Raw genomic sequence first — 23,842 nt, forward strand, 5'->3', positions numbered from 1 at the left:
CGCGCACTGCTGAACGTTTTGTAATCGCTCACTGTGATTGCCTTACTGATCCAAAATGGCCGACGACAGTACAATGGATTTCGTTCTACAGCTTGCTTTGAGCGAGTTGGCTGATATGAGCGACAGTTCGCATATTGACACAGTTAAGGTTATCCTAAACGCAGTGGAAGGGTCATACCTGTCTTGCATTGTTCACAAACATTACCAGGCAATGTAAGACGATATATTACATCGCCAACAGCACTCGTCAGGGTGAGATCCTCCATCTTCTGCACTGTCGACGCCATGTTGGAAATCAAAGTAAGCGGTCTTTCTCCCGTGATTACTCGGGCACGCGAGCGCTCAATAATCACTGGCCGTTCAGAAGCTAGCGATAGCTCGCGATAGCAATCACTCACTCTCCTGAACACGCCTTAGGTAAATATGGACACTGACCAAAGTGCTTAGTGCAACAGAATGCCATGCACACTCATTGATTCAATGTCCATTGTAAACAGATGGTTCCAAAAATAGGTAGGACAACACTCCTTATCAACCAATGTTAAACTTGGTTATTGAAATTCTTCAAATGTAAAGCTTATTTGTCGTATGTGAAGTATGTCCATTGATTATGACGTGTTTGCCTTCCGGTGACCTGCGCCTTTAAAGCGCTTTGTTGAGGAGGGCGTGGCCAAGCGAGACGACTCCTGCAAAGAAGTACGCACGCGCACACCCACGCGTGATTTGATTTCATCCTGCTAACTCAGCGGTGCTCTTTGCAGGATATTTGACAGCTCCACCGAGAAAGACACTTTTCCCCTCCACGAAGCTTCAGTTTTCCTTTCCAAGGTGACCATTTTCGTCCCCCTCCTTTGATTTCGTAAGCGTGTATCCCACCTTTCTCTCTTCCATTGACAATCTGCTGAGGTTCTCAACGTGAGACTTGCTAATAAATGGGATGCTAAGGTAAGAAGGCTCCAAGTACATGGAATAAAACATCTGTGTTTTTAATATTAGCTTTAAAATACAATAATGTGACTTGGGTCATGTTAAGGGAACGTTTTTGCTTTGATCAATGAAGCACAGCATGGGGGCGTGTGTAATATGGCAGCTGATGCTTTTGTGTTGGAGCTACCGGTACTTATTGTTCTGTCAATGCCATGCACACTCATTGATTCACGCATGGCACTGTACATTCAAAAATATCTTATCTATGTGATTATTTTTTTTTCATTGAACGTGGTTTCTCAATGTCTATTTTACAAATGGTTTACAATTGTCATTTTTATTAGTTCTCATTGAAAGCTTAAAGTACATTCTTTGAGTCATGGCTTAAAGGTACGGTGCATCATTTGAGGTATCCCTTAAAACGTTTTAAGTTTTCCTATCATGTATGCGTTAACAATATGCAATTGAGTTCAAAGATCACTTTTGATTTTTTTTCCCCCACTTAGCCTTTTTTGCTTTTTTTAACTTTTAGCAAAGCTGTTCTGGATGGAATGGAGGGTGGTGGGTGTTGGTGAAAGACGTCATGGTCGTTTCCGGGGGCTTTTGATTTGTTTTTGATTTTTCGTTAGTGTAGCATGAAAATGGTGAGAGACAAAAAGGCCTGCTTCAAGTAGGGTTCAAACACCAGCCTTAACCCTAAACAAGATGTAAAACAAAGTTTTTATTCAAGCGTGTCTGAAAAAAAATAATTCATCTACTTGTTGCAATGATGAAATGAGCCAGGAGATGGCGAAAAAGAGTCAACAAGTTCCAAATTCCGTAAAGCTTCTTCAAAGCAAAGCAAAGTGAAGGCCCGCCTGCAAGAATTTTTTTCTACGGCCTGTGAGATGATCTTGAGTCATTATTAAAATTGGCCAACAATTTAATTTGGCAAGCTACTTCCAGCAGTGCGTATATGTCATTGACAATGTATATATATATATATATATATATATATATATATATATATATATATACACACACAAGAGCTTTTGCAAAGAATATTGGACCAAAAGATTCATTACCAACTATGGTATGTTACAAGAAAATATTTGTTTTATATATCTGATCATATTGGAATATATGTTTCAGGTTTTCAGTAAGTTCAATCAGGATTACAATTCTGTATGCGTCATTTTAAATGAACATTTGATCAGTCAGGCCCTCGCCTTGTAACTAGATATTTTATTTGGCCCTCCACCCATTTGACATTGTGTAGCGCACCAAGTGCTAAAAGGCAAAAGTAAGAATACAAACTACAGACTCAGTCATTAAAACGTATCATTTTACTTCTCTTTTTTTGCCCAGCCTTTTTGAGATTTTTGGATACTGGTAGCCTCAAAATAGGGGACAACAATGTCAGCTCCCTTTAGGTTTTTGATTTGGGTAAAATAAATGCTAATTCATCCACCTGTGGGTATTCTAGAAAAAATCATGTTTATCTGATAGATCATGTATTTTTGCTTATTGCTTGAACCAATATTTATATTTTAATGGTTGACTTTTTTTCACCACTCGGAGGCGCTAAATAATTTTCCTAGGTCCCTTTTAATAGATTCATTCTTAAATTAATTGATTGCTTTGGATGCAATTTGAATATAAAACAAACTTTGAGTCGAAGTATTAAGTATTTAGCAATCGATTTTTTTTTAGGAAACTCAATGCTGCCAAATGTGCACTTATTAAGGCATTTCACTCCGTCTAAAAACCAACCTTCTATGCTAAACTGTAAAATTTGTCGTGTTTTAGTATGAAGCTGCGAGACCATCTAGCAGTGTGCGTTGACATTTTGTTTTTAATGCAGAAATACCAGAACCTTGGGTTTTTTAAGGTTGAAATACTAAAACATAAAGGGTATTTTGATGTTTAAAATCAATAATTTTAACTGAAAACACAATAATTGATGTTTATGAATAATATCAATGGAAAATAAATTCTACCAACTTTGACATCACTACGCTTTGCAGCTAGCACGCTAAAGATAGACAGACAGGCAGATGATATATGCTCACAAACTCTTGACCCCTTTCTTTTTATACTGCAAGTCAGAATGATCCTCTTATTTCTCTCTGTCTTTGCGGAAAAAATAAGCTTTTATATACATTTGTTCAGTTAACATAATCGACTACATTGGTTGGCAGTTTCATGTTTTCAATAGTAAATTGCCGCAGCAGAATTTAATAATATAACATTAAAATATCAAGTTCAAATTTTAGTAAACATTCAAAATTATGCCAGAAGACATGAATGGATTTTAACTCACATCTGAGAAGGACTCTCAGATAAGGAAAGTCGACGCCTTCCTCCTCCGAACTCCTTTTTTTTTTATCAAATCTTAAGGGTTACAAACAATTAAATCACTCCTAAAGGATGTGGTATCAAAGAACAGCAACATGATTCGCCGATAGAGACCATGATGCGATAGTCTAATGTACGAAAAAGTGAGTCAAAGTAAGGAAACGGCATCTCATGAAATCTCTTTTGCATTTGTCCAAAAGTAAAAAAAAACGTACCATAAATGTTAAGTTTACATAAGTACACTTACAGTACATGAACTACATATCAGATCAATCCAGGGAATCTAACAAACAAGACTCCTGCTCAGTATGTCATCGTTTACCCCCTGTGGTGCTTCAGCTCATCAGCACTTCACCATTTTTTATCAACAGACTATTGTAATCTGAAATCTTCGTGTGAGGCCCCTTTGTTTTCACACGTTCCAGTGTGTTTGTTACCTTTGACCCTCCCACTTTCCTCCATTTAAACCACGCATGGTAACGGGGGTCCTTTTGTGACATGTCAGTGGACGCTGTGATGGATTTAAATGGATGAGACTGCCTCCTTGTGTGTCAGCAACTCTGCTTGTTTGCTTACCCACCTATGGATTTCACCTGCAAACTAGCCTGCACAGGTTCCGTCGTCTTCTCTTACAAATCACCATGGCTCAGTGCTTGAATGTAAAGGTTTTCCCCGAGTCTCGGGAGGGTTTGTTTAACTTTTATGGACCGGAATGGCTCGCCTGGTTGTAGTTTACAATTTTCAAAAACCTTCTGAAAAGACCCATCAACATGTTATTTGTGGCATCCTGTGTGTGAACATGCATGTTCGCCCATCTTTGCAATGTGTGCGGCGTCCGGTCTCTTCACGTTCCAGGAAATGCCAACATAAACTGTTGCTTCGTTGTGATCCAAAAACGCCTCCCAGGATGTGAAGCTTGTTTTGAAAGATGCACTCCCAAGCATGTGGTTTGATTTTACTTAATTGGTCATAAAGGTAAACTTCCTGTTGTGAAGTCAGTAGCTGAGTTTAACAGCCTAAATAGTACTTTTAAAAGGGGTATTTATTGGACAAATTCTCTTGTTTTGGTTGTTGTTCTAAAAGATCTGGTTCTGAAAATGTCAAACTTTTAAAATGAAACATGGTCAGGTTTCTGATTTAAAATTACACAGGTGTCCCAGGTGTTTTATTCTGTGCCCTTTCTTACCACGTGACCCACTCCAACCCTTCTCATGCCTTCCAAATAACACTAACACAAATAATATTAGTCAACGCTGCCCTTCTCCACGGTCAGAATCATAGATAGAAGTTAATTCAGCCATATTATATCAAACCTGTTTCTAAACTATGAAAATTCTCAAAAAAAGTAAGGAAGAAACTCAAATTGAATGGTAATTCTCCACAAATTCTTCATCAGCCAATTTAAACATTTTAGATCTGCTTGATTCATAAAAGTTTTGCTTCTCAGTGAGTTGAACAAACATAACCAGAGTGCTTCAATGTGATTTAGCTTTTTATTGTTCCTCCTTTATGTGTTCGCTCATAGGCCAACAAAACTTCATATTTTTAATCAAAATAAAAATAAAAGGGTGACTCTCAAAATTAGGGCAATTTTAAACAAACTGCATAAAAAATAATGTGTCTGTATCCCCACTTTTGGATATTTTATTTTGCCTACAAAAAAACTTACAAAATAGGTTTTGGTTTTGGTTTACTCAAAAACAAACTCCGTTAGGTCTTCACTAGCACATTCTCCATTGTCTGTTGGCCATAATCTAACTGACTTACAACTAACATACTTACTTACTACTGACAAAACCATTTATGTAATTCGATTGATACAATCTTTATTTAAGTATTTTCAAGGTGGAAAAACATATGTCTTCCTTTTTTTCTCTGCAAACACAGCCAGTGAACTTAAGTAATCGACTGCATTAAATCAAGGTGCCTTCGTACAATGAATAAAAGCCAAAAGTATTTTGGCGCCTTAAAAACTTAACCTTTCAAAGGGACAGGATGTCCATGGCACATGGGATTGTTTTGGCAACATAGTCACAAAACCTTGTAAAGAAGAAACCTTGCAAGAGTTTCAGTAGCATAAACAAACCTTTATTTGTTGAAGATTTGTTCTGTAAAAATCTTTTATGTTTTCTTCCATGACAGTCATTCATATGAAAGGCTTTTAATGGTCTTTTTGGCACCATTATTTTGGTTTTTGCTCTTGTCATATTGACACCCAGTATTTGCTAGCGGTATAAGCTGAGAAAAAAAAAACACATTCTGTTTTACCTTATTGTAGTATGTATTTATCTCCTGTTAATCTTAATAGGATGTTAATTTCATCCAATAATACAGTGTTTAATACTTATAAATCTGAGCAAGTTGTAGGAAGTGTGTTGCTCCATCCCACTCTGTAATTATGGCTTTTTAAAGCACCATTCTACAGGCGTCATAATTTCCCCTTTTGCATTCCTTACATCATGCCCAGGAATGCAAGACCAGGTTTTCTGCAACAGTCTTCAAGTTTTATGCTTCTCCGGAGTCACCTTTGAACCACTTGGTGAACTTGTAGCTTCAAAATGCAATATCCACTGTCACACGTGCCAGAGATGAAACAAAGTATGAGGAACGTACGTTGTGCTTTTGCTTCCCTTTAAATGGCGAATCCACAGGACTTCAGAAATCAGCGCTTCCCGCCCACCTTAGATAACCCTGAAAAGCTGAGCAATATAGCAACATTCATTCCATCTTTTACAAATGCTTACAATTAAATGGGAACTTGATAAAAAAAAACTTAATTTATTCTCATCGCATGTTGTTTGAGCCCTAATAATGATCCCTGTTATTGACCAGACAACACAAAGTCCCACTACCTTGTCATAATTTGCCAACGGCGATTCGAGCTGTATTTGTTTGCCTGGGGTTGCTAACACAAAGAGTGCAGTCAGAATATATATTCTTTACCCAGATATGTTTTCTGTGGGAGTTACTCCCACGCCAATCCCACTCCTACAACTACTACAATGGTCATAATTATTCCTGGTTTCCAATACAGTGTCTTATGTTTACAATTTACAACCGATTACAAATTGCACCTTATGAATGACAAGTTATTTACATTTGTAAGTCCAAATGCAAAAGAGTTAAGATTTTCAAAAATTATAATTGTGTGTGTGTGTGTGAGTGTGCGTAATACTTTAAGCAATATTATCAAAATAATATTATAAGAAAATAAGTACTTTGCATTTATAACATTAGCAGTAAAACTTTTAGATTTGGTTTAATGTTGTTTTACCTTTTAGATAAAAAACGTGGGGTCATATGTCGTGTACCATATAATAGTAAACTCAGTCTTTTAAGTCAACTTTAGAAGTAGGTCAATTGAAAATAATTGTCCAAGTCACCGGACCAAAGTTGTACACGGACATTCTACACACACTGATTCAAGATGATTTTGACATCTCATCCCATAATGAGTTGAAGTGAAACTGGTGTACTACAGCAGCACCTCTGCAATGAAGCAGCCTCGGTTAAATGTCAGTTTAGTCTGTAGAAAATCCAATATAAAAATATTGAGTAGTGACATTCCTATACTATATAAAACATGTTAATCGAAAGAATTATCACTAAATTACCTTCTTAGAGGACCAAGATTGGAAACAAGTGACATTGGAATGCTTGTAACTCAGAGGTTCCAAAATCCACAATGCAAACCAACCATAATTTTTAAACAACACCATCACATTGTCGTAATGTGATAAAGTAATCTGGACCATATTCGTAAAAGAACAAATTGGGAAGCGGCGGATATGAAGGTACTCTTCTTCTTGTTATCATGGGCAATCTGACAGCAAATTATGTAATTATACAACCTCACTCTGTATACCTGGGCTGTCATTAATTGAGCCACTGTCGTATAATCTAGATGTGTGCAACTTCTAGACTTTCTTGTCATGTGCGCCATAAAAAGCAGCTGCTGTCATGTTACGTATAGAACTGGAACTCTTCTCTGCTGTCTTGTTGAAATGTGCAGGTCATGCAGAAAGATGGAGTGTGGTGTCAGTAGAGTAACTTGTGTGGCTGTAAATGTAGCACAGACAAGTCATCTCCTCTCAGGGCATCGGGCTATCGACCATGTTACATGCTGACTGGCTGCAGGCCCTTTCCTCCGCCAAGAATGCTTTCATTAGCCCTTTTAATAGCCTTAGACGTCTCATTGACGCAGTACTTGCTTGTATTTCCATCGTCCTTTTCTTCTCACAAGTTCATCTTGTTAATGTGATGTTAGTGAAGATAATTTTGGATGCAGCCCTTTTATTGTTTTAAGACGTGCGGAATATGAAATGGTTCCATGTTTCAGGCACCAATGTGTCAAGCCCAAAGCGTTGAGATGGGTTGAGCCGTAATAAAGGAAAATAATTCCCTTCACTGAATTATTTTGTTGGCTTTAAAACAGTTATATGGCATATTAAAGTAAGTCCATTAGTTAAACCAAAGGGTTCCAAATAGTGCTATGTTTGGGGAATAATTGTTAAGAAGCAGACTTATTGAGCACGGCCTCATCTCTATTTTATTTATATTTTGACCAAAATTGGCATATCTATTGGTCAGGACTCACGTGATGACAAATTAGAACTCAGACAACTTTTTCTTAAGCAAATCTGAGCAAGACTAATGACATTTTGAGTCTACAGCGTCAAGATGGCTGCCCCTTAAGATAAATAAAAACAGGTGGATTCTGCTACTTAATTTATATCCACGAGATTGAGATTGACCATACTACTGTGTTGTGGCGAGTTTGCAAGCTTTGACCACATTACAATAAAATACTGTTGTTTGAGTTGATTTCTCTTTTGATTATGCATGTAATACTTTCTATCAAATTTGTTAACCGCCACACCACCCAATGCTAGCATACAGCATCATTCAAACCTATCAAGAAAACAAACTAAGGGAAAGAGCTCACGTTAATCTACCCCTCCTGATATGTCAAATGAAAATGTAAAATGGTAATGTTAAAGCATTTTGGCATGGAAACAGCATTATAATAAAACGGCAGAACCGCATCAATGCCTGTTTTCTAAAGTGTGATATATTTAACATTGTTGTTAATCCTAAAAAGAAAGATGAAACAATGTGGATATGTTGGTTTGTCTTATTTTATTCACAAAAATGTCGATTTGGGACTAAATTCAGGCACATCGTCAAAGTTACCCACCTTTAGTTGAGCAGTGTTGCTTAGCGCTATTGGGAAGTTGGCTCCAAATGAGCCCCTTGCGTAGGTTTTAGGACTATGAAAAAGCTGCTCGGTTTGTCAACAAACTAAGGACTGAGCTCCCCGGACCCATATATGGTGTTTTTACTGGATTGTTAACCTAGCCTTTGTCGTAAATGGCCAACAGATACATGCATTCTGTTTGTGAGGCAGTTTTCAACCTATTAAAAATCGAGAGTGGTACCTTTCCTAGGGCTAGGCGACCCAAAATGTTGAAAGAGCCATATTGGAACAAAAAAAACTATGTGTCTAGAGACGCAAAAAATGTAAAAGATATGTATAAACCTTGAATGCTGTAGCCCTGTAGCCTCCTATTAAAATGACTATGTTTAAAGCAGCGCATCCAGTGGAGAATGATGCACCACGTGACTACTCAATTTTAGGAAAACTTCAAGTTTGATTTCATTTCCGTATTAATGAACTACAATATTTTTCAGATCTTTGATAAACTTAAAGCACCTCATGTTGCAACATGAACACATCATCAGTGACTCTCCCAGGGTCATCAGGTATTTCGGGCCTTAGTCAGACACCCTCACTCAGGCCACTCAGCCGAGTGTGATCAACCCGCCGACTTGTGTCCAGGTAGCCCACTGTGCCCAGTGAAGCCTTTTCAACAGCTCACAGAATGAAATCGATGGCTCCTCACCTGTGCAGTCTACAATTCCCAAGAACCCCAAGGACACAGTGGAATGACCTGCCTGCAAAGCCCGTGCAGCCCACCTCAATAGGCTCGCAGCGCACCTGCGACCCATTCCTCGTGCATTTAGCATAGAGGTTAGCGTACTTTGCCCTCTTCCTCTCCTGAGCTTCATCCACCCGGGTGTCCCAGGGGACTGTCAGCTCACGGAGCACCACCTGCTTGCTTGCTCCAGACATCAGCACTGTATCTGGTTTGAGTGTTGTAGCTGCAATGATGTCTGGTTATCGCAACTGCTTCCCTATGGCCACCAGGACCTGCCAGTCCATTGCAGTTATGAGCAGACCCCCATGATTCTTGTTGGAGGGTTGAGAATTCTTTCCTGCTTGGACATAGGAGATTGGCTCCTGGTTGGATGTTGCCAGTTGCTGGTGTTGATGCCAGTACTGATTGTGTCTGCTATTGCCCACAGAAACTGGGCGTGGCACCACAGATACCAGCCATATCCCAAGGCCTTTGAGCAACATCTTATGTGTTCTGAAGATCCTCTTTTTCTGACAGAGCTGACATGATTCTGTCAGGCCCCAAGTGAACAGGTTGGCAGAAATGCATTTTTTTGAGCATTCAAAAAAAAAAAAAACAAGTAAGTGGAGCATGCGTAATATGCCCCTTATCTTGACAACAACAAGAGTGCAATAAAACATAGCATACATTTATAAAAATAAAACCGTAGCCTTTTGATAGGTTTAAGTTGATAAAATCACATTAATGCAGTTTACGTAAAATTTCTGTTCAAATTTCAAACAAGTCAGTGCATGGGTAAGACACAGCAGTATCTTATTCGCTCTCTTTTGATTCTAAAAGCAGCCATCCGCAGGCCTTAGCAACAAAACATAAATAATATCCCCAAATGTCATTCCAAATATATACTGACAACAATGTGAATTTGATTAATAAAAACAGTGACTCTGTCACTTAAAAGTGCTGATGACAGATTTGTGCTCTTACCCGTTCAATGTGACTTCTGTGGTCAACGACAAGTTTGAGGTACCCAACGTCAAATTGGAAAACACTCACAGATAGACCAACTAGTTCTGTTTCTTTTAGATCAAGATATGGTTTTGGCTCTAATCGTGAAAACTAAACAAACACAAAAAAAATTAAATTGAAGGTGAGATGTCAAGGCAAACATAAAAGCAAAGTATTATGATACATATGATTATGCTGATCTAAATTTTACATAAATTATTATTTTTCTTCTGTGATAATATCTGATTTATGATACTCCAAATTTGTTGTTATAAAAATCTGATTACATGAAAAGGTCAAATGTTTTTGGTGGTTAAGGGGACAGGAATGAGAAACGTTTTCTATTATTTTTTCCTTTTGTTGTGATCAACTTACTGTAACCTTGTACAGGATGACCAGTGGAAAAAAAAGTCAGTTAATTAAATTAGATGTGCGACGTTGTGAGGCTGACGCTTTAAAATTAAATTAGATGTGCGACATAGTGAGGCTGACGCTTTAAACGGGGTGGCTCTTACAGGAAAGACAGGAGGGGGAAAAAAAAGCGAAGGAGCTGATTTCCTTCTCGTTTCATAGTTACATAGTAACCAGTTTAAATGTAATGTTTATTTTATACATTTTTGTAGTATTGGAAAACGTTAGCGTGCAGCCCCACGGTGCGAAGGTTCATGGTTCAAGTCCAGCTACCGCAGCCTCCTCGTGTGGAGTTTGCATGTTGTCCCTGTGCCTGCGTTTCCTCCGTGCACTCCGGTTTCTTCCCACATTCCAGAAACATACATGTCAGTTTAATTGGCAGTTCCAAATTAGGTGTGAATGAGCAAGTGAGTTGTCTGTCTCTGTGTGCCCTGCAACTGACTGGCAAGCAGTTCAGTGTGTCCCCTGCTCACTGAGATAGCTGGGATGGGCTCCAGCATTCCCGCGACCCCACTGACTATAAGTGGTGCAGATAATGTATAGATGGATGGAAAGTGTTTGTTTGTGTCATGTTTGTTCTCTTAAAGAAACCATATTAGCAGAAAATGTATTCCCTCCATTTTTTTTCAATTTGTAAACATTTTTGAATGGGTGCCAGTGGACTACTTAATGACAAGATATTGCATGTATTGTCAAAGTCGTCTTCCAGAGGTTTTTTTGTTTTTTGTTTAAGTTGTGGGATGTCTGAAAATAACTTTTAAGCTAATTGTTCTCCCACCCAACCCACTAAACATCCCATTTGTCATTTCCCTTTGGGTCATTTATTTATCCTTCAAGGTCAATGCCTTCAAATTATCCAGACCCAGAGAAATTGGCCCGTCCCTCCCCTTCCACAGATTCAGCAGTAAGTAAACTGTTTAACGATGGCGCATCAATATGCAATGTATTTAAGTGCACGTCTGCCCCATGCGTATTGGAACCTTATAGTGTCTGAGCATTGATGGGAAGTCAAATGTTTTGCACAGGAAGTCAATATTTTCCTGCCTAGTGTATTACATATGACTGATGTGAGCCTATGGCTTTGAATGAGCTCATCTTCCTCATGAGATGTCACAGGATCATGCAAATGTGTGATCTGTGCACCCCCTCTTTTAGTCTCATTGATTTTGCTATGTTTACTTATCATCTCTCCAAAGAAGTTAAAAAGGATAATTTGTATGACAAACCCCGTTAACACAACATGTGTATCAGCTCCGAATCAATCGGCGATTGTAGTGAACAGCTATTGCATACTGCTCATTTCTGCTTAGTTAAATTGTATCTTTGCTTAGTCTATAGCAGGGGTCCTTGTGACTGGGGTGATTTTACCTGCCGCCGTTACAGTGTGGTTTCCTTGTTTGCTTTTGCCTTGCATTAGGTCGGTTACTGTGGCTCTTCCGCATGTGTCGCACTTGGTATAATTCTGTCCAGCCTGCACCCCATTAGCGTTGGGGCAGCTGAAGGTTCCCAGTTTTGTTAGCTCTTGATTAGCACCCCATTAGCTGCACAGTGTGTTGTTTGGCCAGCTAGCCTGGAATTAGCGCAGGTTTTGCTGCCTCTCTTGGTTGTTCCTGGCTGGCTTTGTGTTCGTCGCCGTAGCAGTTGTTGGTTAGTTTGGCTGCTTATTGTGTGTTTATTGGTCGGCCAGCATCGTGTTTTTCCGCCAAGGCTGTGGTCTCTATTGGCCCTGATTAGCTCTGTTTACTATTTCAGCCAGTTAGCCCCTGTTTTGCTGCTCTTCCTTTGTTTTACCATTACTGCATCCCACCTGTGACACAACGCCTAGGCATTCTCTACAAAACCTACCAAAACTTTGCTTGAAACACACATAACCTCATTGACGAATTAAGACCGAAAGAAATATGGTAAAGAAAGGCTTGCATGCATGCCTGTACTCCTCAGGTGAAGCCATAACTCAGGAAGTCAAAGACTGCCTGTCTTCAAAATGCATTAACTCGGAAAATAATTGGTATATACCAATGAATTAAGTATAGATTATATTTCATAACCATGTACTATTTATAATTTTGGAATTCCTTTAGACAAAAGCTAAGTGGCTTTGAAACAAGTTTAAAGCGCACACAGTCAAACCGGATTTAATAAAAAATTATAAGACGAATCAAAATCTGTTGAATGGGCTCACGTTTTTGTGAAAGAATGTAGGCGGTTGGCTTTTTTTCTTCCTTGTTTTGCACTCAACCCACGAGTGTTGTTAAAGAGTGTTTACAAAGTCAAGCCTCCCGTGCTGTGACCTCGCAGTTCCCACGGAAAATGCTGCTTCTCCCAGCCCAACCACCCATACCCCCACTCGTTGTTCCGCTCCCTCTTGACTGTCCATTCAACACCACTCTATGTGGTTTGATATGTAAGAATCTATGAATTACATTTCGTGAATTTAGCTTGTTTCACATTTACTGCTGCTGGTTTTTTTGTTCGTCTCCTCAAATATGTCGTGTAACATAATGGGGCCATCTTGCTTGTCTAAAGCCTGTTGGTTTTGTTTGGCTGTGATAAGAAAGATTGGTGACGATGAGTTGAGAGAAGAGCGGAACCAGCCTCTCATATTGGACTTGTGTCTTTACTACCCTTTTTTGGTTTATTCCCCATGCAGTGAATTTTGCCACCCAGAAGCTCCCGTTGTGTTTTGTTTGAATTGTTTGCCCCCTTTCTTCCCCCTGCTTTCAGGGAGCGCATGGAGCTGGAATAATAAACTTGTGTCTATGAGAAAAGTGTGCTTTGGCAGGAAGCATACCACATAGACCCAAATTTGTTTTACCATGAGTCTTGGATCACATAAGTGATTTTTTTCACATTGTCTTGTTACATTTAAACTTAAAGATTGGGTGTAATGAGGTGTTAAAAAGTTATTTTCTCTACCAAGTATGTGTTAATTATTTTCTCTACCAGTATGTGTTAACGATGCTCAACTGGGTTCAAAGAGACATTATGCTTTATTTTTCACTGAGCCTATCTGTGTTTATCTTACTTTTATCAGAACTGTATAGAGTGAAATAAATTCTTTTTGAGTAATGGAGGCTGGGGGGGAGTGCTGGAGATGTCATGCTTCTCCCCGCAGTTCTGTTTTTTTTTTTTAATTTCTATTTGTCAGTATAGAATGAAAAAGGTAAAAATAAGAAAATGTCTGCTTCTAGTAATCCAAATGCAAAACCAAACCCCAAAATAGATGAAAAGTAGAAATGCAAGTACTTGCATGCGTATCATGAATGAGTTGACTGAGGCTGTGATCGTGACTTTTAAGCCAGGAGGTGGCGGCAGAGAGATTATAAATTCCAAATGACGTACAGCTCCTTTAACTCCTTAATGTTCTGCTGGTGCGTTGCTGGACTTCTGATAAACAAATACGTGTCTTTTCGATGTCACTGAAATACATAATGCCGCATATCTTTGTTAAGCTTAAACTCTTGAAATTCAAGATGTGAAGACCATTTCAAAATAGAGTAATCACAGAAAAATTATGATCAATTTGAAACAACATACCCGAAAACTATAAAGCTGAGGTAACTCACCATTACCTCCCCTGGCTATCTTCAAATTATTTGAATGTTCCGCAAAAATGGCTTTGTTACATCAGACGAATTTATAGAATCCAACCGTGTACAATATTTACTCCAAAACACACGATAAAACCGACAGATATACAAATCCGCCTAAAACATTTTTTCTTCTTGTGATGTTGCTTCTTGAAATTTGTTCGTTTCACTTCAAAACCCCCTTTGAAAATAAACATAAAATTATTCACATTATGGTAGATAGCCCTCCCTTTTCAATTGACCCCTTTCCTGGCCAATAGCAGGATTATTTTTATTGAACAGATATCGGCTCCAATAGGTCTGAATATCTTCAGTGAGTAGTAACCAAATCGAATGATTATTGACACACTGGTTAGCCAATGAAATTTCCAACATAATTGTATGCCATTTTCCAGGGGTGTATTCAAAACTGAGCCAAAAATAACATGCGCAAGGCAATCCGTGATTCATTTTGACGCACCATTCTTGATTTGACTTATAGAAAGTGAAGTCAATCAAAGTAAAATACAAATTTGCAAACCTCTTAGTGTAGTAAATAAAGTAGTCTTCTCCAAATGGCCACTTTTGGAAACAACTAATCCTATCCTTAGAAAAATGTGTACAATGCAATATTTAGTTTTACAGATTGTGATCAAATTTGACAAGTTACAAGGTAAGGCTTCAAGCTATTGTCTCACCTCTTTTCCGGCAAAGATGCCCATGCTCCACTCATCTGCAGGCATTCAATTGCAAAATAAGTCAGGGGAGAGAAAAAAAAACTATACCTCTGTGTTCCAACTCAGATTATGCAATTTTAGTTGCACTTGCAGTTATTATTTCAGTTTCTGACAAACCTCAGAGTCTTACCTTTCAAAAGAGACAAAAATGGTCCATATTGTCCAAATGGTTTAAGAACAACATTCAATTTACTTTGGGTACGTCTTGGATTGGGATTTCAGCCAAATTGTTCAGGGACCTTTAGAATTAGTGACTATTTATTTCCATAGTGGGAAGACTTTTCAGGCAATCCAGACATGTGAGGTCATTTACATGAAGTAATAAAACGGCTAATTTGCAATGTGTGCTTGTGAATTGGTAAAATAAGTACAAGGGCCAAATCACATTTCCCGCTTTGTAGAACAAAATCAATGCAATATAAAATAGCTGCTTTTATATTGTCCTTGGTGTATCTGTTTCCAAGAAAATTGCAAGCCCACTGTCATTAAGGGAGCCAGTTTAGGAATTTTAAATTGGAACAGGCTGTGGTTTATCCATTACAAAGTGTAAAGCTTTAGTAAAGACAAAATAAATGTAGATATGTCAATGTGATATACAGAAAGTTTTGTGCGTGGCATTCAGACCCTGTAAGTTTTTCTTTTTGCTCGTACAAGTGGAGAATATTCTTATCCACACTAGCCATGGCAAGTTTCACTAAAGGAGATTGGTGTGTTACAAAACACTCAGTGGAACAACTTCTAACAACTCAAGAAATCTTAACTCCTTGAGCAAACTTCAAAAGTGGACCTGGAGGGCTGAACTTGACTCAAATGCCAATTTTCCCTTTTGTGTGTTGATGTTCAGGCATTCAGTTTGTCAGTGTGATATTTATTATCATTCAATTGATAGATAGATAGATAGATAGATAGATACTTTGTTCATCCCCGAATGGAAATTCACATTTCCAGCAGCATCCCTGAGCTGAGAACAATCGAAAATAACACGGGAGCTGCTGGAGTGGCTGCCATTCGTGACGGCGCCGGAAGAAAAGATTCAATTTGAATCATGTACAAACAAACAAACAATTGAATCATGTACAAACAAACAAAATATTCATGTTTCAATTGATTAGAAAATAATAAATACTGTATCACAGGCATGTACAAGTAAAAAAATATGAATTGCTCAAAGAGGGTTTTCAATTTTGTTTAGACATATCATGAAAATAAACCAAGTTATTTTGAAGTCAGAAAAATATAAACATTAAAACAAAACAAGCCCGAGGTACCTTAGAAGGTTCTACAACTCATCTCATCTCATTAGCCGTACCGCTTATCCTCATTAGGGTCGCGGGGGGGCTGGAGCCCATCCCAGCCATCTTCGGGCAGTGGGCAGGGGACACCCTGAACTGGTTGCCAGCCAATCGCAGGGCACACGGGGACAGACAACTCATTCGCTCATTCACACCTAGAGACAATTTGGACCGGCCAATTCACCTGAAATGCATGTTTTTGGAACGTGGGAGGAAACCGGAGTGCCCGGAGGAAACCCACGCAAGCACGGGGAGAACATACAAACTCCGCACAGAAAGTCTGGAGCTGGATTTGAACCCACGACAGGTTCCCATGACATGAACTGTGCCGCACAAGCGCTAACAACTGCGCCGCCGTACTGCCATGGTTCTACAACTGTATCTTTATAATTTCCAAAACTCATCAATTATGTGTTTTAATCGTTTGACTAAATGAAAACTAGGTACAGTAGTCAGAAAATGTTCCCGAAATACATAGCCTGGTCATAGGGTAACTCAATTTTGGTTGAAAATACGCTTTGTATGCTCAAAAGAATATGCCACAAAGCAAACAGTAATCTTGGAAAAGAATCCCATCTTTGATTCCTGTACACTTTCATGTCATGTTTTTATATTACTTTGCTAATTTAATTGAATGGAATTGTTTTCATTGTCACTGATATCAACATTGTGAAACATTGTATACAAGGGGATTAGACATAATACTCCTGGGTAAACATGTAAAAATGATATAAAAGTGGTGAACGCAACTCAAAATGTTGTTACTCTCTGCCGCCATCTCTTGGCTTAAAGTCAAGATCGCAGCATAAGTCATCTCATTCCTCAAGTACTAATAAACTCTTCTCTTTATGATTTGGGTGGTTGGGTTTTGTGGTTGAAACAAGTGTTTTCAAACTGTTGGCATTTTCAGGCTACACTGACAAAAAAAAACATCAGGAATGGCCATTAAATCACGCTTCAAACCACTCTGTGCTTTGGCATATAAGAATTTATAATTATGACATTTCGTGAATTAGCTTGTTTCACATTTACTGCTCCTGATTTTTTAATTAATCTGAAACTAAATAATTGTTTATTTTTCCCAGCTTCTCCAAAACCTAGTTAAACCTAAATTGCTGTAAAACACATCTTTCAGCTCACCACAACAGATTCAAATAGCAATTGAACATAAAAATACATTAATACGTGAAAATAAGATGATAATAAAATGACTTCAAAGTATTAGTTTTAAATGGTTATGTCCGAAAACTCTCATAACTCATATTTTCTCACGTATATTGGGCAAATTCTTTGCTTAAAAGACATCTTGTATCCAGAATTTTTCTCGTCGCTCGAGTGGGTCGTATGTAGAGGTATCACTGTATTTAAATGATACCGTATTTATACATATTTAGGGACATTTTTCCAATCCAACTGTAATGTTTGTGATTTTAATAATTCATTAATGTACATTTATTTTACATAAAAGTGTACTTAAATTTATTGAATTACATTAAAATAACATCAGGTCCTTTCGGACAGCCATTACACTGATTTTGTCCTCTGCAAAAACTAGTTTGACACCTCTGATTCAGTGGATTACGGTAATTGCAAAATGGTTTGCTTTAGAAAGATCCAAATTATGAATCTAAACTGGAGTTGCGAACCTGGTGCCTGAATCCGACCTAAGGGACACCTGAGCTTCCTGCGTACTGGTCCTAAAATAGCTACTGGTGCTGGATTGTTTTTAGTGGTTGACTGAGTGTATTTAACCCTACTTTCAGTATTTCACTTTGTAATGACATAGTCACAACATAGTAATAACATAAGTTATTATTTTTAAAATGCATATCGAGTTGATAACTCTTTGACATAAGCAACAAAAAGTAGATCTTGGCTTCAAAAAGATTAACAATGTTGGAGTCGGCATTCGTCTCCATTTGTGCCTGATAACCAGAAACTCCAACCGGGCTCATTTTCCATTGGCAATTAAAGCTGCCAACAACTACTTGGACCTATTGTAGACCACCATACCACCAAGCTCCTTTTTTCCATGGGTTTTGTAGCATTTCAAAGCTGTAAATGAGACACCTCATGCCTGACCTGCAGGGCGCCACCTGAGGAAGTGTGAATGGCGTCAAGCTGGCTGGCAGTCTGCGCTGCTTTCCTTATGTCTGGAATGAAAGGCATGTCTCCGTAATGCAGAACTGATGAAGAAGTCAGCCAGTCGATCCTTGTGACCAGTTTGCATGCGTCAAAACTGCTTTGGTGTCCCAATACTTTTGTGCCATACCGTTTCTGGAGTTTGTGTTACAATCGTTACAACGTTTCGTGTTTCAAAACACATTCCTTGCGGTATTCCCTGACAGTTTTAGTGCTCTGTGGTTACTTCACGTTGATGTTGGAAAATTGCTCTACAAGCATTGTGATCTTTTGGCATAATTGATGGTTTCTTTTTGGGTCAGATCCCTATAAATGATTTTTATTTCCTAGATAGAACTGTGACCAATGGTTTCAGATAATACAGTTTTTGTCAGTGAAAGGCAACAGAACTTGTATAGAAATTCAACATTATAAGTAAGAAAATCTACATTTGTATGATTAGGTCATAATTGCAGACCAATCGGGTCTAAAGGTTATATGAAGTAAGAAATGACTGTGCAGAATAAAACAAAAATTAAAATAACTGCTGTTAAGCAGTAAAGATCTGTTCATTGGGACAATAATGAAATAAACTGTGGCTTTTCAGAAATAGTACATATTTGAGCAATGTATAATCAATCAGCCGACACTGACTTTGAAAGATGTCAAGCACTTATTTTTATCTCTGTAATGTTTTTTTTTTTTTGTAGCATGGAATAGCACAACATGATTGTGTCTCCTCTCTTTGTCTCTGTAATGTGTACAGTATGTGTATTAACATGGTTTGTACGTGTGCTTGAAGTCCTTGAAAATGCTTGAATTTTAATGTGTATTCAAGGATTGGAAAGTACTTACATTTTAGGTAATGTGCTTGTAAATGATTTAAACTGTTGCCATGTTTCACGACAAGTCTGCTCGAAAAGGACATTAACACTGGTGGCTTTGCTTTGTCACTGCATAACTTAACTCAAATTAAACTGCAGCTGGCATTAGTTTTAACCATATAGAAGGCACTATGTTATGTGTGTTAGTGCATGGATTAAGTATCAATTATGGACATTTTTTATCTTCCATGACAAAAATTACGGTAGCGTTTCCCAGTGGTAAATTGTAATGGGAAGAATTTCCTGCCAAATGTATGCTACATATCACCGTTATTTTAACCAACACCTATATGGAATTTTCCCCAAAAATATTTACACACGTTTAGATCCACAAATATAATTGTCATAATAAAATATAAAATGTAAATATAGAATATATGTGTGGCTCTGCAAAATACATCATCAACACCAAATTTATTACTTTAATGATAATGGAGAAATTTAAAAAAAAATGATTTTGAAAGTCCTTAAAGAGTGCTAGAATTTGGCAATGGAAAAAGTGTTGTGGTTTAAAACAAGATTAAGAATAACGTTCTTTCAATATTTAAATCTTGATTCATCCATTGCCGTGTGTACGTGTGCTGTTTAAAACATATAGAATAATATTTTCTTTTTTTTTTTTTCCAGGTTCCTGTCCTGACACTTAAGGGTTGATTTTTTTTAATTTATTTTTTTGCCCAGGGTTTATCGTCCAAGTCAACAAAAAGAAAACAAAAACTTTTGCCATGCCCATCCTGAAGCAATTGGTGTCAGGCTCCTCTCAGAAGAACAGGCGTTCTCGTAACGACCTGACACGGGAGATGATCAGTGCCCCATTGGGCGACTTCCGCCACACTATGCATGTGGGCCGCAGTGGAGATGCATTTGGCGACACCTCCTTCCTCAGCACACGCTCAGGCGAACCACCATCAGATTCCGCCTCCTTCCCAAGCTCCCCCCGTCCGGGCTTGCTGTTGCGCACTTTCCGCAATAGCAAACGCTCCCAGTCTACCACCCGAGTGGATCAGCAGCGAGAGCTCCCCCTGGTGGTCTCTGAAGGTTCGCCTACTTACGTGAAGAATGCCATGTCTTTACCATTCCTCAACAATGAAGAAGGAGGAGATTCCATCGTAGCTAAGAGTCTTTCCCCCAGTCCTTTAAAACAGCTAAGCAAAGACACAGCCACCACTGGGATTCACTTTTTGGAACTGGAAGAGCAACATTTTGGCAAACTCTGTGATCTCCCTGATAAGTGGAGCCCCCCTGCTGATGGAATGAAGCATGCAGAGTCAATCCTATCCTTCCACGTGGACCTGGGACCATCCATGCTGGGGGATATCCTGGGCGTAATGGAAAAGGATGACGATGACCTTGGCTATGAAGAGGGCAAAAGCAGTGAAGGCCGTGGTTCTCCACCACTAAGTGGCCACGAACACTATGTCGACGAGAGAAGGGCGGAAGCTGGCGTAGCAAAGGAAGCACCCCAGATTGAGGAACCCTACATGCTGCAGTACACCCCCGAAGTCCTCCCCAAACAGTTACGGCTCTTAGACACCTCATCTGTGTCCAGCTCGGGTTCGGCAGCGCCGGATGAAAAGGCTCACGTGTACGCGGCCGACACGGACAGCGCCACCTTTAGTGCGCCTCCAGAAGAGGAAAGCAACTTTTCATCTTTCTTAGACGATGAAGATGATGAGATCCACGTATGAGAAAATCTGCAACCGAGTTTATGTAAGCAAGCTTCCCTAGAGACGCAATTTCGATATTGGGAATGAAGAGGAACCAGTTTTCTTTGAATGCTAAACATTCCAAAAGGGGGCTACCAATTTAAGGGGGAAAAAACTTGTTTCCCACTTGAATGCAATATCCCTCCCCCTTCTGAATTTGGCTCGCCTTTCAGAACCACGGGGCCGCCACTTGGTGAATCTGCGTTGCCATTGACATGTAAATGACAAGTGCCATTCAAGCTGCCAGGCTGCGTGTTGCTTCCTATTGAATCTTGCCTATTTCCTCTCGCCAGCTGTACATCCCTGGCACTAAACTTGAGTTTAATAAGCAAATCTTTTCAGGTAACATGACTTGTAAAGTATACTGCTTCTATGCAGAACAAGGGGTGTGAATTTTGAAGCATGAGCGTGCTCGTCTTTAAGCAAAATTAATGTATTCTCTGCAAGTGCGACTCTTAGGATCAGAGGCAGTGCTGTAGTTTTGGTTAGCATTTGTATTGAAATTTGGGGGCAAATAACTTATCTGTTACTGCTTTGATTGTTCCAAGTAGTAAAAATGAGAGGGGAGCCAATTGAAATTATAGTAAGTAAATCTGAATTTGAATCTCATTCATATTCATACCTGTGCTTATGTGCGTTATAGTCATATGTTGTCATGTGCCCTCATAGTAAAGGACAAATTTGATTGGAAACGGCTTGTCCCTCTATATATAGATATTTAACGGTGAAATGACTAACACTGCTCCTCCCCTACTTTCCTGAAGTGTGCATGTTCTCACTCAATATGCACAATTATTTATTTGTATTGTATGAGTTGAGGATTGACTTCAATTAGTCGTCAGTCTTTTGAAAAAAACAATGAACAATTTAAACGACTTGTTTCACACGCCAACATTTTGTCGAGTCTACCTAAACTCATTTGCTAACCAAAACAGCAGCACATACCAAAAACATTGTTGATGCGAAGTACTTTAGTGGGTACTAATGCCCATGATTGCAAACTTGCCTAGTAGTCGCTTGGAATCATAATAAAAAGGTTTATTCAGTGTCACCAACAGGCCTAATTAAATCTGAATTTGGTTTGTTTGTTTGTTTGTTTTACTTTTGTCAGTTTGGGTGCGTGCAGAAGCGGCAATATCAAATATGTGAGTGCAACTTCGGGAGTCATAGCAGCTTCAGTATTGCGACATGTTTCCAGAACTTGGAGAGGAGTCTCGCTGCTGCTAGTGTGTGCCAAAAATTAATTGGGATTGTCCCTTCTGAATGTTTCAGTAAAACACCATGATCACTATGTAACCCCCAACACTAATGGTATTATTTTCAAAGTGTTCTATTTGTGTGATTGAAAGTGGGAAATTAGTCCTTACGCCTTACTGTTGTTTGTCTTGGCTGTATAGTTACAGCTCATTTTCTGTATTCATCAGAATATTGTGTATTTTCAATAAAATAACGTGCTTACTCATTGTCTTAAGTTTAATTATTGCTTTGGCATGTTACAAGGTGTAACTTGTGTATATGAAGACAGACCAAAGAAATATCCAGGTGGCACCTTCGAATAAAGGAAGTCATCCATTTGTAGCCCAATGTGCCTAGTAAGTGGGAGCTCATTTATGTTTGTCATACATGGTAAATAAGCATTATTGAATATAAGGTTTTTAAATACGGTAAGAACAGGCCAGGAACCCTCAGCAGCAGAGAAAGCTGTCCACAGTTGCGTTGATGACCTATGCGGTTAAGGGATCCTTAAACCGTGAAGAACAGATCATCAAAACATTGCTATGCTGCCCTACTTTACAACACTATTCGTGATACTATCTCAGAAGAGCAAAACTTGATTCATAGTAAAAGTATCATTGGTGTCTGCATTATGCTTTTAAGTTTCATGAACATTTTCTTTTTTTTTTTTATATTAAGCATTTTGTAAAGAAACCTTACTAATTTATGCACTTGTTCATGTGAGACTTTTTAACATGGCGGCAGTAGTCAACATGGGCTTGTGCATCCCCTATCTGCTATTGAACTTTTGCATCTTGGCTATTCTCGCATTTTTACAAACACAGACTCCCAGCCGCTTTACTGTTGGTGAGTTACTGTTGGTTTGTTTCAGTGTAGTACCAGTTTTTCTCGCATGTTTCCACTCATTGAATATTATCTAATAAATGCATCACATTGAATTAAAGACAAACAAATATCCCCCCAAATCTTGCTAATCTTTCTATACATTGTTGAAAAATATCAAGAAATTAAAAAAATCTACGTGATGTAAAATATGGCTCACTTCCTGACTCTTTGTATGGACAAATAGAGATCTAATTTTGAGCATCTTAGTAGTACTAAGTGAGAAGACTGGGGTCCATTTCACTAAGGAGGTTTCAAGAGAATGAGATCTCAGTTACAATAATAACCGTGTCTTGAAAACCAACCTGCTAAGTAGTAGGATTTTCCTCACCAGATGATAACGCGTGTTGCAATTGGCACTTTAGTCCTTACGCGATTTGCGGGAGAGGAAGAGTAAGTTACTGTTTGTGGTAATAAAATTTGGTGCACTAGATTTATTGTGAGCACAAAGTAGTTTCTTTCTGTTTCTTCCTTTTTATGTTATGTCCAGGTCTTCGGATTATCTTTCTAGTTAGAGAGGAGAGAATCATCAAATCAGGGCTCCATTCATGCTGTCTGTCTACGAGCACCAGCGATCCGATTGAAACTACCTTGACCTCTTTGAAGACACAAATCCGTGGCCTTGGAATCAATAACTTTATTTTCTAAATCAGGTTAGCTGCGACTGGCTGGCAACCAGTTTGGTGTGTCCACTACGCACTGCTCCCTAGTATGGGCCCCAGCGGCCCTAATGAGGATAAGCGGTGCAGATAATGGTTGGATGGATATCAGTTTACCGCAACTCAGAAGTCAGGGGTAGATTTAGTGTTTGTTTTTA

At 38.7% G+C, this 23,842-nt stretch overlaps 1 protein-coding gene across 5 annotated transcripts; it reads left to right on the plus strand.

The window, feature by feature from the left end:
• Nucleotides 1–398: 398 nt before the first annotated feature.
• LOC148374938 (cdc42 effector protein 4-like) lies at nt 399–22,370 on the plus strand. 5 transcript variants are annotated; one of them, XM_088342644.1, is made up of 4 exons: nt 399–513; nt 649–696; nt 762–828; nt 19,883–22,370. In XM_088342644.1, exon 4 carries the CDS (start codon nt 19,927–19,929, stop codon nt 20,887–20,889), a length of 963 nt encoding a protein of 320 aa, XP_088198770.1. In that variant the 5' UTR covers nt 399–513; nt 649–696; nt 762–828; nt 19,883–19,926; the 3' UTR covers nt 20,890–22,370. The 5 variants fall into 5 exon arrangements, with proteins under 5 accessions (XP_088198770.1, XP_088198761.1, XP_088198743.1 ...); XM_088342635.1 differs by having other exon boundaries at nt 401–513; nt 19,829–22,370; XM_088342617.1 differs by having other exon boundaries at nt 403–513; nt 762–945; nt 19,829–22,370.
• The last annotated feature ends 1,472 nt before the right edge of the window (nt 22,371–23,842 follow it).

This window comes from Urocampus carinirostris, chromosome 1 (assembly GCF_059441175.1).
Source record: "Urocampus carinirostris isolate Australia breed hairy pipefish chromosome 1, RoL_Ucar_1.0, whole genome shotgun sequence".
Taxonomy (NCBI): Eukaryota; Metazoa; Chordata; class Actinopteri; order Syngnathiformes; family Syngnathidae; genus Urocampus; species Urocampus carinirostris.

Coding starts and splice junctions, on each gene's coding strand:
- LOC148374938 (XM_088342644.1), top strand. CDS start 19,927: ATGCCCATCCTGAAGCAATTGGTGTCAGGCTCCTCTCAGAAGAACAGG.